The sequence below is a fragment of the Arvicola amphibius genome, chromosome 13, assembly GCF_903992535.2.
Source record: "Arvicola amphibius chromosome 13, mArvAmp1.2, whole genome shotgun sequence".
Taxonomy (NCBI): domain Eukaryota; kingdom Metazoa; phylum Chordata; class Mammalia; order Rodentia; family Cricetidae; genus Arvicola; species Arvicola amphibius.
Genome location: NC_052059.1, coordinates 45,353,050 through 45,366,443, shown reverse-complemented (window position 1 = coordinate 45,366,443; position 13,394 = coordinate 45,353,050). Strand labels below are relative to the sequence as shown.

Here is a 13,394-nt window from a genome sequence, read left to right as displayed (position 1 = left end):
AAACGGACCAGTTGAAGGATCTGATTGGTCCCTGATCCTGAGGACCGATAAGACGGCTATAAAATCCCTGGGTGCAGCTCTTGGGCCCCCAGATTGCAAAAGCCAGAGGTGTAAGAAGCAGCAGCAGCAGCAGCAACAGCAGCAGCAGCAGCAGAAGCAGCAGCAGCCAGCCAGCCAGCCAGCCAGCCAGCCACACACATACACACACACACACACACACACACACACACACACACACACACACACAAATTCGTCCTCAGATCCTCACCTAAGCTTTCAGTATATCCAGATCCGCATCTTCACTCAAGCCGGGAGAGGGAAAGAGGAAAGGGGGGGAGGAAAAAAAAAAGCCAACAACTTAGCGGAAACTTCTCAGAGAATGCTCCAAAACTCAGCAGTGATTCTGGTGCTGCTTATCAGTGCTGCTGCAGCGCACGAGGTGGAACAGAATGACTCTGTGAGCCCCAGAAAATCCCGGGTGGCGGCTCAAAATTCAGGTAAGCCAGCAACCCCAGGACTGGTTTCTCCCCGAAAGAGCTGTCCTCATTTGCCTCTCTCACTTTTTGCATGTGTGTCCCTGACGGCTGATCTCGGTAATAAATGTGCTTCATGCCTGGTGGTAATGAACTGCCAGTGTCATCCAATAGCCTTCGGAAGTGGAGTTCCTTTGTTTAATAAATTGCATGCAACTAACGAAGAAGCTGGGCGCTCTGCTGAGGGTATTTCATTGCATAAGCCAGCCTGATTGCCTGAAATCTGGCACGTACCCTCTTGTTGGGGGGAGGGGGCGGGGAAAGGCTTAAATGTTGGCAAGCCTCACAGCTCCATACTCCACAAGCCGGTCTTAAGGTGATGCGCGGCTTACCTGCTGCGGTCCCTCTCCCTGCTCCTTTAAGACCTTGTAACTTGACTTCTCTACCTCTTCAGAGAGCACCCAGACAAGCCCCCTCTACACAATGATTTGTGGAACCATAGTTCTCAAATCTGAAGGGGGAAAAAAAAAAGAATCCAGGGCGGATTCGGAAAGAAGGAAGGGGAAAAAAAATCCTACACACCCCGTTCCCTACAGGGCTGCCTGTCTCCTTTCTCGCTCTCACCGGCTTCATTCAATCGCCCAAGCAGCCCATGGCCCCTAGAAGGAAGTGCATTTGTGAAAAAAGCAGTTCTTTCTCTGAGGGGAAGGTCTTACTTTCGGCCTGACTCCAGTACCAGTTAACTGTATATGGCCCTGGCCTCCGGAGGCGAAGAGGCATTAGGACTCCCTCTGCCCCTTGACTTTTGCTCCCCGCTCACTCCTCTCCCCAACTGTCGGCAGAGATGGGACCGCAGGTGTCAAAATGCTGCAGATGCTCCCCCATGGAAGAGCGCAGGTCCCTGCCGAGAGGAGGCCTTTTGCCTCGCTTCCTTTTGTACTTAGTTGCTATAGCGATGCCGTGATTCACAATTCAAGCTTGCCTAAAACAATAGCAGTCCTAATGCATATTAAAACTGCTTAAAGCAAAGTTATAATTTGAACCCGTGGAAATATATAATTAGGGAAATGACTTGTAACATCCCAGAGGCTGCGGGAGGTGGAAGGGGGGCGGGGAAGCCTTAGCCTAACCAAACCACGCTTTTGATCTGGGAGGAGAATCCTACGGTATGAAGGCTACAGATCATCGCATGCCGAGCTGCCTGCCAGAACACCCCTCCTTCTGTGGGAGAGAAATTACTTTTATGGCAGATCTTCCCCAGAATGCAGAAAGCCTGGTGCAAGTTCTTTGCGGTTTTCCTCCAGCCTTGCACAGGGGACGCCTTGCACTTGTCTCTCCACACCTGTGTTTCTCCTTTTGGAAAAAGAAGCCTTTTTTAATATGAGAGATTATTCACACCTCGGAGCGTTGGCTTGTGGTTGGGGGGCTGGGGTGGATACAAAGGGCTCAGAGTCTCTTCTGCCGATGCCATCATGGGTTAGAAGCCCTCTTTGGGAAGGGTCTCCTTCCATGTGGACTCAGCAAATCATTCCCTGCCATTTGGATTAAAATGCCCAATGCTTTTGACTCCAGACTGCATTTTTTTTTTCAGAAGGCTGCTAGGTTCTCTGGTCCTCTCCGGACCCCATCAGGATGAGCTTGACCTTCAGTCCTTCACGGCCTACAGCCTACCCATGCCCTTAAGTTCCCAGTGTCAGTCTCTGATTCCTGTCACTACCAGAAGGCACTGTGCATTACAAGGTCTCTAACCTAACTTCTCTAGTCACCAAAATGAATAAAAGGGTGAGACCCAGAAAGCATGTGCTTGAGGGGGAGTCATCCCCTCTGCTCTGACTCTTAGGATCAAAAAGAGCCATCCATCCCCTTTCTCATCAGCACCACCACCACCACCACCATGCACACACACTTTTCTTTAACTTGTTCTATCTAATGGAACCCAAGGTCAAAGTTCAAGGATAAATTCAGATCTTGGCCTCTACACCTACTGGCTCCTACCCAGAGCCCTTTGGCTTGACCCCGACTATTTCTGCTTGTCTTTTTCAGCTGAAGTGGTTCGCTGCCTCAACAGTGCCCTGCAGGTTGGCTGTGGGGCTTTTGCATGCCTGGAAAACTCCACATGTGACACAGATGGGATGTACGACATTTGTAAATCCTTCTTGTACAGTGCTGCTAAATTTGACACTCAGGTAAAGTGACCTTGACCTCTTCTGCTCCCGCTGGCTGCTTGTCATTTAACAGGGTGCTCAGTGCTGTTCTTAGAAGCCTACCTTGTAGGGACATAATAAAACTGTTTCCAAGCCTCCTACTCAAAAAGGCTCATCCCAGGGTGTAGACAGACAGACATACAGACATACAGAGAGAGAGAGAGAGAGAGAGAGAGAGAGAGAGAGAGAGAGAGAGAGAGAGAGAGAGAGAAGGAAGAAAGAAAGAGAGAGAGAGATGCCCACATACTTACATGTGGGAGGGGGATACAGTTTAGACCAGGAATAAGGAGTTGACAAAGGCTGGCTTGAAACAGGAGGGATGACTGGCAGAAAAGCACTTCTGCTTTGAGAGGAAATAAAAATGTTCTCCTCTGAATGCCCTAGCATGCTGTCTGAAATTCTGAGTTACCAATCTTCATCCCAAGAACATAAACCTGATTCTGACCATCTTCACACCTCAGAACTGTTGACGAGAGCTTCCTCCCATCTCATCTCCTTTCTCTGGAGCTGAAATGTTCAAGACAGTCCTAGGGAGAAGGTCTTTTTCTTTCTTGGCTATTGGTCATGCTATTAAAACAAGTCCCCTTGTAGGTCCCTGTGTCATAGACCCTGACCACTTCTAACAGGTCAAATGAACATTTATCTTCTTGTCCCTGGCAGGGAAAAGCATTTGTCAAAGAGAGCTTAAAATGCATCGCCAACGGGATCACCTCCAAGGTTTTCCTTGCCATCCGGAGGTGCTCCACCTTCCAGAGGATGATTGCCGAGGTGCAGGAAGAGTGCTACAGCAAGCTGAATGTCTGCAGCATCGCCAAGCGCAACCCAGAAGCTATCACTGAAGTCATTCAGCTGCCCAATCACTTCTCCAACAGGTACCGGGGGTGGGGGGATCCTCTTCTTCACGATCAGGGGCATGAATGGGGAGAGGCCAGCAAAGCCAGAGAAGACATTTTTTCCCCTCCAGTATTAAATTTTTCCCCAGCTATCAGAGAGCTGGTTTGCAGGAACCCTGGGCAGGTGCATCTCTGTCCAATTCTTAACATAGCCTAAAGCCAACAGGGAAGCCTCTGGAAAACACCATTTGAGACACCAGGTTTGGCTAAAACCATGACAGTCGAACAGAACAATAGGCTGATTAAACCCACCCCAGGTCAAATGTCAGAATGCAGACTTTTATTAAATCTATGTGTATTTCAAGTCAGTCCCAAAGCCAGATATATCAGTGGCTAATCCATCCAGACAAGTCATCTCATTTCCCCAGAACTTGCAGTTTTCTCTATGAAAAGTGAAATGTCTTCAGGGAAACATTCCCATGTCCTCTTCAAAGCCTTATACCACCCTAACCCTCCAGCCCAAGAGTCCCCAGAAGGAGGAGGTGGGCTACCCAGATCACATTCGTATCTTGGGTGACCCAAAGTCACTGGGTTCACACCATCTGAGCTCCAGGTCTTGCTGGGTCTTTGACTTTGAAGTCGTTGCCAGACAAGAATGAGGCATAAGAGACCTGATATCCTGGTCCAGTATGGGTATCTTGGAAAGATGGCTAGCAAGAAATGAGGGGTGGACAGGGACAGATAGAATCAGTAGTAGTGCAAGTCAGTGGAGGATAACTGTGGATCCCTGAAGCCAAATCCTATGAGTGGATGGAATCCTATGAGTCTCTGACTCTCCCACCCAGTCTTGATGCATTCACAAGGAATGGTTCTGTTACTCTGGTCTCCTGGGAGTCATCACACTCTTAATCTGGTAGATTTTTCCTAGTCAAATGGCCTTATCCTTTCTGAGAATGACAATGGTCAAGTCTATCTGAGGCTTTGTTCCTAACATGAAACTTTTGTGACATATAGAAGCCGTTCTAAACCACAGGTTTGTGGGCTACAGGACCACAAATCATCTTAGAGAAATCTCCCATGCAGCCCTTGATGACAACTCTTCCAGAGTTCTTACTGATTTTCTCAGAACAGGGAGGGAAAAAATCAACTCTATTTTCCTCAAACGGTTTGTTTCTCTAGATCAACCTTGGCTTTTTAAAATTCTCCTAGAAAGATTTTTGTTGAAGAAGGAAAGGGTTAACACTTGGCCACTCATTGGAGACTAAAACTCTTTGCAATCGGGGAAAGAAATGAAGAGTTCTTGGTAGGACCATGGCTAGGGACAAAGGATGTAGCTGTGTACCTTTTCTAAAGGAGGTATATTAGCAAACTCATCAGCACAAGTTTGGATTGTTGGCAGGGAACCAATTTCAAAGCTATACTGAGCTGGCTATTTCAATTAAAGCAGCATTTTCCCTTGTGCAGAGGGATTCATCGTAGAAAGGAAGCCATGGTATTTGGACCAAAGATTCCCATCACCCCAGAGGAAACTTGGGAAAGGTATCCTTAGCCAGACCATTATTCTTTTTACAAAGTGGCTTGTTTGCACCACCTTCAGAAAATGGTCCAGGCACTGTGTCCTTATCTCGTTCCCGTTCAGTAGAAAAGGTCAATGGGGAAAGGGTGGCACACTCAAACACCAGACTCTCTCATGCAGCTCTTACCTTTTTCCAAGTATTTCACGTCGATGTTCAGGACTGGAACGATTTCCGTTCCAGGAGGGGCTTGGTCTGCTTGCTCCATCTGAGCTCCTCGCCCGCCTGAAACATCCTGCTTTCCCAGCCTCGGTCCCAACATAGACACAGGCACAGTTCCTGCCGCTTGGCAAGGGACTGCTACCGGAAGTAGTTACAGGTTCATTCCCCCTTCCTGTGATTTGTCTAGCGTGAGATTTAGGTCTGGGAGAATCCAAAACCTGCGAGTGGACTGGAAAGCAGAGCAGGACGTGGTAGAGGTTCATCCAGAGGGAGAAGGTAGCGGGGAGAGTCCGCCTGCCCCCATTTGCAACCCGGACCTTCCGTCTTGAGGGCAGCAGGGAGCGCAGAAGAGATGGGCAAGACACTGCGAGGCTTGGAAACCAATGAGCCCAGAACAGCCCCAGAGTGGGAAAACTGACAAAGCGCCCAGCTCTCTAGGGCATGGATAGGGAACAGGAAACAGAAGAATAATATTGATCAAGAGAAACAAAAGACTATTTATAAACGCTCACACAGAACGTTCCGAGGCAGAATCTGTGTATTTGGGAAGCATGGCTGAAATTGTAGCTATGGAGAATATCTGATCTTTTTCTTTACCAGGGGGATGGGAGTGGGGTTGCCAAGGATAGACTCTGCAAAACAAGAAGAAGGATAGGTGCCTTGTAAAAGGTGCTTCTAGGCTGTGAGACCAGAAGGCTTCATCTGCTACCCCATTGCAATGAGTAGCCTCATGCCATAAAGGCTGTCAGGCTAAAGAACAGAATCATCCCAACTCCCCCTGCAGAGGAGGGAGCTTCTGCTGGGTTATACTGTTTTCTTGGCCTGAAAAAGAAAAATGTACATTGAATCCTTAGAAACAAAATACCATAGCAGAGGGTGACAGTTATCCAGACCCTACTGCCCCTCCATCTGAAGGGGACAGTTATCCAGACCCCACTGCCCCTGTCTAACTGACTGAAAGACAGAGGTGTTATGAGACAAGCAACCTGAAGGTCTCACAGCTTGTGTGTCACCAAATAGGGTCCAGAATTCACATGGCCTTGAGCCAAGCTATTTTGATTTCTACTTCAAAAAAAAAAAAAAAAAGCAGCCAGAAAAACCCTGCAAGAAGTCCTTGCAACCCAAAAATAGAATACCATGAATAGCTAAATCTACATACACCATGGTATTCAGCAAGGAATTCTGTGTGTGCTCTCTCCTAAAAGAAAAGACACATCCCTCTTCACAGCTATAGTAACTATGTGTCCTTAGTATAAAAGGGTGCTCAATAAATATATGACAATTGCTAAGTCAACTTTTGCTGGAGGCACACCTCTCAGAGCATCTGTGTTGCTTAGCAACGTGTAGCAAAGGTCTTCTCATTGGCCTGCACAGTCTAGAGTTAAGTGCTGCATTCCAGTCGCATTGAAGACAACCGGGTTAGCTGTGCCGATATCAGGCAATCTGGCATGGACTTCAGCCTTTGAGGAGCTCCTAATAGGGCCATGTAGAATTTCCTGTTTTAAGATGTTCTCTTAGCCTACTCCACTGAGTGATCAGAGCCCCCCCAGGGAAGCAGAAGAGTGGGCAGGCTGACAGGGGACATTGCCAAGAAAACCCAAGAGCAGGGTACCCTGGGTAGTCCATCAGAGAAGGCAACAGCAAAGCTGCAGGTTACCCAGACAAATTGAATCTCTTTAAGGGGTGTAGACTTCTCCATCCAGACAAGAGCTTCCAGTTCTATCAAAAAAGGAACTTTTTTATTCTTTCTGTTTCTAAAGAGAAATCACGTTGTTCAGCCTATTTTGGGACACACGCGTCATGAAGAGGTCTCTCTAGGTGTGAAAGGGTTAACTTCTCTGAGTTATGCCGTCCTTTCGGGCACTGTCTCCTCTAAGAACTAACTGCCCTCTAAAATAGGCCCCGGTAGATGCCCAGAGAAGAATGAGGACATAGATGGCTGAAAATATTGGGGCACAATTGTTTTTTTTTTTCCTCAGTTTTTCCAAAACTACTTTTCTCCCCATTTCTCCATCCAAGGACATTCAGCTTGACTCATGCGCTTTGTGATTCCAAAGGGTTGGAAAATGCTCCTCTGAGCCAGAGAAGCCCAGTTTCACTCACAGCTGGATATAATTGTCCCTGAAAGGATGGCTGTAGCCAGGACAATGGGCAAGCCAGACGCAGTCCTCTCTCTCCATCCCCAGCTTGACCCTCCCACCCAGAGAAGGGTGACCATTATCCTTCATTCCTCACGATCTACCCTCTTCTTTGTCATTCCAATGACCTCTCTAGGGGGTCAAGTTATTCCAGCAAGATGCTTGTTCCTATGCTATGGGCATTGAGTTAAAAATAAACAGGATTTTCCCGCCTGGATGATCCTGTGGCCCCAGTGACACCCTGACTACTCCTAGAGAAAGGTCTGGCCACATCAGGACAGCAGGTCACGGCCACCAGTGGAGTCTCCTGTCAGTGGCCACAGAGCTAATAGGTTTACACAACCATTGAGTCAGAAATGTCCCGGCAGTTTAGAAACTATCCGAACTCTATGAGCTGTTTTGAATATAGATGGCTTCATCTTTTCAAAGCCATAACACTTGGCAGCACTGTTTGACGTTCAGAGAATTGTTGCATACATGACAGTCACTTATAACAAATACAAAAGTTTTGTCATTAGGAATTTTGTTTGTTTGCTTACAAATCTACCTGACCAAGAGACCAGTTTTCTTCAGGAAGCTGAGAAATTTTTTTGTACAACAGAAGAATATTTTTATGTTCTTTTCATTGATGTTAAAGTTCAGCTGATATATTGAGAAAATATTTCAGTACAGATATAATAGCATAGGGGCGGACAGCGAGACCCAAGAGAAGATCAGTGTTATGCATACAGAGCAAAGGTGGATATGTTCTTCTCAGGCAAAAGAGTCACCATGTTATTTAAGTTCTGTTTCCTCAGGGGGTGGTGGGGAAATACAAAATTCCACAGTGAATTACTGAGCAGACAATACAGCCCGATGATATTCAGCCACTTGGATACAAAGGATAAGGACATCCTCCCTGTCCTTGAGACATTTTCAAAATCAAGCCAGGGAAAAATGAATAGTCATAATGCCATCAAATGTCTCTGTTTGAGGAGATAACTAAAGCCTGTGAGGCATCCAAAAAAAGGAAAAGGTCACAAAAGTCTGAACCATGTGAGAGGGTTTCATGGGCTTCCAGAGCAGGAAGCTTTGAGAGGCTTTAACCTTTCCCTTTAAGCGCCCTTGCTACCTAGTGTTTGGCTGCAGAAGGCCACTCTAAGCCTTTGAAAGAAGCCTCAAAACAGTCATTCAGCCAACAGCCTTTTCAGGACTGGCTGAGTGGGTGTAAGGAAAGTTGATTTCACAGGGAAATGCATGGCTTTAGACCAAAGCGCAGTTAGAAAGCGTGTTCATGTGCACATACGCTTGAGCACACGCACCACGGCAAAGGGAAGCTGCGAAAAGACATCCAATTCACTGTCAGGCCCTGGGCAGTGATGTGGTACAAGCACAAGCTTTGAGCTTCACACCCACCTATTGTATGCATTTTACATGAGTCCATACAGGGGTACAGTACAGTGGACGTGACTAAGTCCGCTTCTGCCATTCATACATTGTATGACGCTGAGCGCACATCCTAATTTCTTCTCTATACAATGAGAGCGTTTTGTGTTGTCCCATTTATCCCTAAGAGTCTTTGTCTTCCAGAATTTCAGACATTACAATCACCCTACTACGGGTCAGTTTCATCTACGTCTCTTGAAGGGTAAACCTGGAGATGGGCTTTCTAGTGTGGGATGGTAAAGCCATACGAGCTCAGAGGGAAAGGAAAGTCGCCTTGAACAGTTTGAGCACTGATGTCAGAACCTTGTCCTTACTTGGGTTTCCCTAATAAGCATCCTCCCACTGCAGATACTACAACAGACTTGTCCGGAGCCTTCTGGAGTGTGATGAAGACACAGTCCGCACAATCAGAGACAGCCTGATGGAGAAAATTGGGCCCAACATGGCTAGCCTCTTCCACATCCTGCAGACAGACCACTGTGCCCAGACACACCCCAGAGCTGACTTCAACAGGAGGCGCACAAATGAGCCACAGAAGCTGAAAGTCCTCCTCAGGAACCTTCGAGGTGAGGGGGACTCTCCCTCCCACATCAAACGCACCTCCCATGAGAGTGCATAAGCAGGGGGAGGTATTCACAGCCTCGGTGAATAACATTTTAGGGGTGTTGACACACCAACTTTGAGTGTACTGTGCCTGGTTTGATTTTTTTAAGTAATTTCTATTTTCTATTCCCCCCCTTTAAAGAAAATTGCATGAAACTAGGCTTCCGTAATCAATATCCCAACATTCTGTAATGACAGCACTATTACCAACGGAATACATGTGATCATTCATCCTCTCCTTGAGAGACTGTAGTCTCTTTTATCCCCTCTCTCTATGAATTCTTTTCCTACATCCCTACCAATTGCTCCTCAAACATAAAACGTTCATGTAACTTCCCAGTCATTGTAATCTGAAGAGCCCTTTAGAATGGTCACCCAGTAGAGTTAGCCAATACAAAACAACTTTATTTAAATGCATGTCTTAAATGCTCATAAATATGTTGAATGGAATTCGTGTTATGAATCTGTGCTGGCCATGGACGAATATGAATGTCACGTTTGAATTCTTGATCTCTAGTGAGTCTTATGGTCTCTATCCTCCAATGCCTAATTTCCTTTCTGACATATTTACCAAATTGCTCAAGCCTGGTTCTCCCACCAGTCTTTGAGCCAGCATCTTCTTGCATCTAATGAAAAACAGAAAGCTAACATCTTTATGTACTGTAACTGCTCAGAGCTTTAAAAGTATCTTTAACAATTGTCTTAAAAACAGAGAATCTTAAGGTCTAACTGTGGAATTATAAATAGCTGGAAACTAATGTACTGTACATAAATTCCAGAGGACTCTGCTTCACTAAGCAGTCTATAAGAACTTTATCGCATATAGATTTAGTTTTGTACCTTAGCTTTATTTTCCTTTTCCTGGGAATGAAATAACTATCTCACTTCCAGATATCCGCGTTCATGCTCCTTGTGGCCTTTTTTATAACTAAGGGGGTAGAAGTAGTTTTAACTCAACATCAGAACTTCAGATGGGCCTATACGAGATAGGAAAACCCAACAGGTTATCTGAAGGACCCCAGGTAAAACGTCAATCTCCCAGCCCACCTCAACCCAGAGGCTACATTTGACTTAGCCGTATCCTGAAACAGTTCTGTCACATCCAACTGGGAATTAGAGGACTCAAAAAGATCACCCCTTTGGGCTTGGACACTGATTGTAACAAGGCCTACTGTCCCCTTGGAAGTGGCAGTTCTTGGCTTATCACCTTCCATCAGTGCCTGGCACTCTGGCCAATGATGGTGTGGGAGATTCAAAGCCAATCAGGAATGAGTCAATCGGCCTTTGGGTCTTCAGTCTGGGGAACTTGGGCTTGACAGGGTGTAAATAACCCTGGGATGTCCCGCCTTAATAGACTCCTCTTACATTGTCCTGTAACACGCTGCTTGCCAAAGTAGTCCTGGCAGCTGGACCATCTCTGTAGGATCTTTAAAGAAAAAAAAAAGAAAAAAAGAAAAAAAAAAGAAAAAATATAGAGAGAATGAAGGAGGGCGTAAGAGCTGGTGGTTTGATCATTTCCGCTGTGATGTTTACAAGATGGCAGCCACCAAAGCCAAATGATTAACCTGTCTACGAACAACAGTAGTTTCTCAGGGTCATTGTCCTTGAACCCAACAGCCCCTTATGAGTGTCACTGCTCACCAAAGGTCAATGCCGAGAGAGGAAGCGGAAGGGGCTGCTCCAAAGTCACTTGGGTAGAAACTATTGGTGCTTGACTCTCACTAGGCTACACCGCAGAGTTGACCAAATTGAGTGATAGGGGACCCTGGTGGGAGGAGGGAGGGCACCTCTCCAGGGAAATAAAAAGCAATACAACTTTACCACAAAGCCTTTAAAACCAGAAACAAAGTGCTCAAGGACCAAGATCAGTGCAGCAGGCAGTCGCAGCTGCGGCCGCGGCCGCAGCGGCGCAAATGCTGCTGCCTCCGTTCCCACACAGCCTCTAAGCGTGCTGACATCAGATTGTTAAGGGCATTTTTATACTCAGAACTGTCCCATCCCCAGGTCCCAAGCAAATGGACACTGCCTTAGCCTCTTGGAAATCAGGTAGCACATACTCTAAGCTAGATTCACCCCTCTCCCCAACTTCCCGCCCCAGGCAAGGCTGACTTCTTTGAACCAGAAAAGCTAACCAAGTGTGTGTGTTGTGCATTTTGCAAACCCACTAAGCCAGAACCCCAAAGTGGCAAGTAGCTTATGAGAATTCCTAGTAAATTTCTCTCTTACTTTAGTTCGGTAGATATTCTTTCTCTCTTCTCTCTTTCTCCTCTGTTCTCTTTTTTATTATTATTATTATTGTTATTTTTTTGCTGCGACTTCTTCAAACCGTGGTATAGCCTCTTTTCTCCCCGCAGTGATATTGGTATACGTGTCAACAATACATATTTCTACCACACATGTGGAAAGAAGCAGTTTTCACAATGTTGCTAGGTGTTTGCTTCCTTTTCTCCCTCCCCTGGCCCCTCCACCTCCTCCTTGAACTTCCAAAGCTTTGTCTCATGTTTGCTGCAGAGTGATTCGGGGGCTGACCTAGACCAGTTTGCATGATCTCCTCTCTCGTGATTTGGTTGCACTTTAGAACATTTTTGTGCCGTTATATTTGCATTATGTATTTATAATTTAAGTGATATTTAGGTTTTTGGCTGAGTACTGGAATAAACAGTGAGCATATCTGGTATATGTCATTATTTATTGTTAAATTACATTTTTAAGCTCCATGTGCATATAAAAGTTATGAAACATATCATGGTAATGACAGATGCAAGTTATTTTATTTGCTTATTTTTATAATTAAAGATGCCATAGCATAATTTGAAGACTTTGGTGAATTCCTTCTACGATAATAATAATAATAATAAAGTGTTACGTTTTATTTGGTTTTTTTTTTCCCTCCACGTCTTTCATTGTTATTCATTAAAAACGTCTTGGGCTGGTTCTGGTGGCGCAGGCTGGTAGGATTTGTTGAAGGAGGCAGAGGCAGGTGGATCTGGAGTTCGAGGCCAGCCTGGACTACACATTTTAAAAAAGCCGGGCAGTGGTGGCGCACGCCTTTAATCCCAGCACTCGGGAGACAGAGGCAGGCGGATCTCTGAGTTCAAGGCTAGCCTGGTCTACAAGAGCTAGATCCAGGACAGGCTCTAGAAACTACAGGGAAACCCTGTATTGAAAAACCAAAAAAAAAAAAAAAAACGTCTTGGACCAGTAAGATGGCTCAGTGCATAAAGTACTTGTGGCCTCACAAAGCTGATGACCTAAGTTCAATCCCCAGAATCCATGAAACATAGAAAGAAAGAACAGACCTCCAAAAGTTGTCTTACAACCTCTATATTGGCTGTATATACACACATACACACGCACACATGCATGCATGCACACATGCATGTATAATAACAACTATGTCTTTTTAAAACTTCTTGAATAAGAATTTCTAAGTGCAAAGTCACTGTCCCATTCATTTTCTCTCAAGTCCCTAATTATGGGTCAATCTGACCATAAATGCAGTTTACATCAGCATTTGCTAAATGTCTTTACACTCATTCAGGGACTCCCCTTACCCCCATGATAAAATTGAAACCTGGCGGCTGGGGAAATGGCTCAGACAGTAAAGGGCCTGCCACACAAACATGAAAACCCAAGTTCAGATCCCAGACACTCCTGTAAAAATGCTGGGCATGGCAGTATGTGCCTGTACTTTCTTTAACACTGGTGAAGTAAAGACAAGAGGACCCTTGGAGTTCACTAGCCAGACAGCATGAAGCTGAATGAGAGGGCATCAGGTCCATGAGAGGCCATGTCTCAAAAAAACAGTAGAAAGTGATCAAGGAAGGATCCAACTGCATCAACTTTGGGCTCACACAGATACATGAACACGTACACATGAAAAAAAAAAAAAAAAAACAAAGAAACAAACTAAACCCAAACTCCTTCTAAGTCTGGGAGAAGCGCGGGTGGGGGGGGTCTGTAACTACTACTAGGCCATCCA

The 13,394-nt window shown here is 45.8% G+C and overlaps 1 protein-coding gene across 1 annotated transcript; it reads left to right on the top strand.

Moving 5' to 3' along the window:
* Positions 1–379: 379 nt before the first annotated feature.
* Stc1 (stanniocalcin 1) lies at positions 380–9,428 on the top strand. Its single transcript, XM_038310674.1, has 4 exons — positions 380–497; positions 2,517–2,659; positions 3,338–3,549; positions 9,158–9,428. The coding sequence occupies exons 1-4, from the start codon at positions 380–382 to the stop codon at positions 9,426–9,428; spliced, it is 744 nt and encodes a 247-aa protein (XP_038166602.1).
* Positions 9,429–13,394: the final 3,966 nt, after the last annotated feature.

What these genes read in the sequence shown, in the direction of transcription:
- Stc1 (XM_038310674.1), top strand. Translation starts at nt 380, where the DNA reads ATGCTCCAAAACTCAGCAGTGATTCTGGTGCTGCTTATCAGTGCTGCT. An exon ending in GGTGGCGGCTCAAAATTCAG is followed by an intron (nt 498 to 2,516) that starts GTAAGCCAGCAA and finishes TGTCTTTTTCAG; the next exon opens with CTGAAGTGGTTCGCTGCCTC. An exon ending in CTGCTAAATTTGACACTCAG is followed by an intron (nt 2,660 to 3,337) that starts GTAAAGTGACCT and finishes TGTCCCTGGCAG; the next exon opens with GGAAAAGCATTTGTCAAAGA.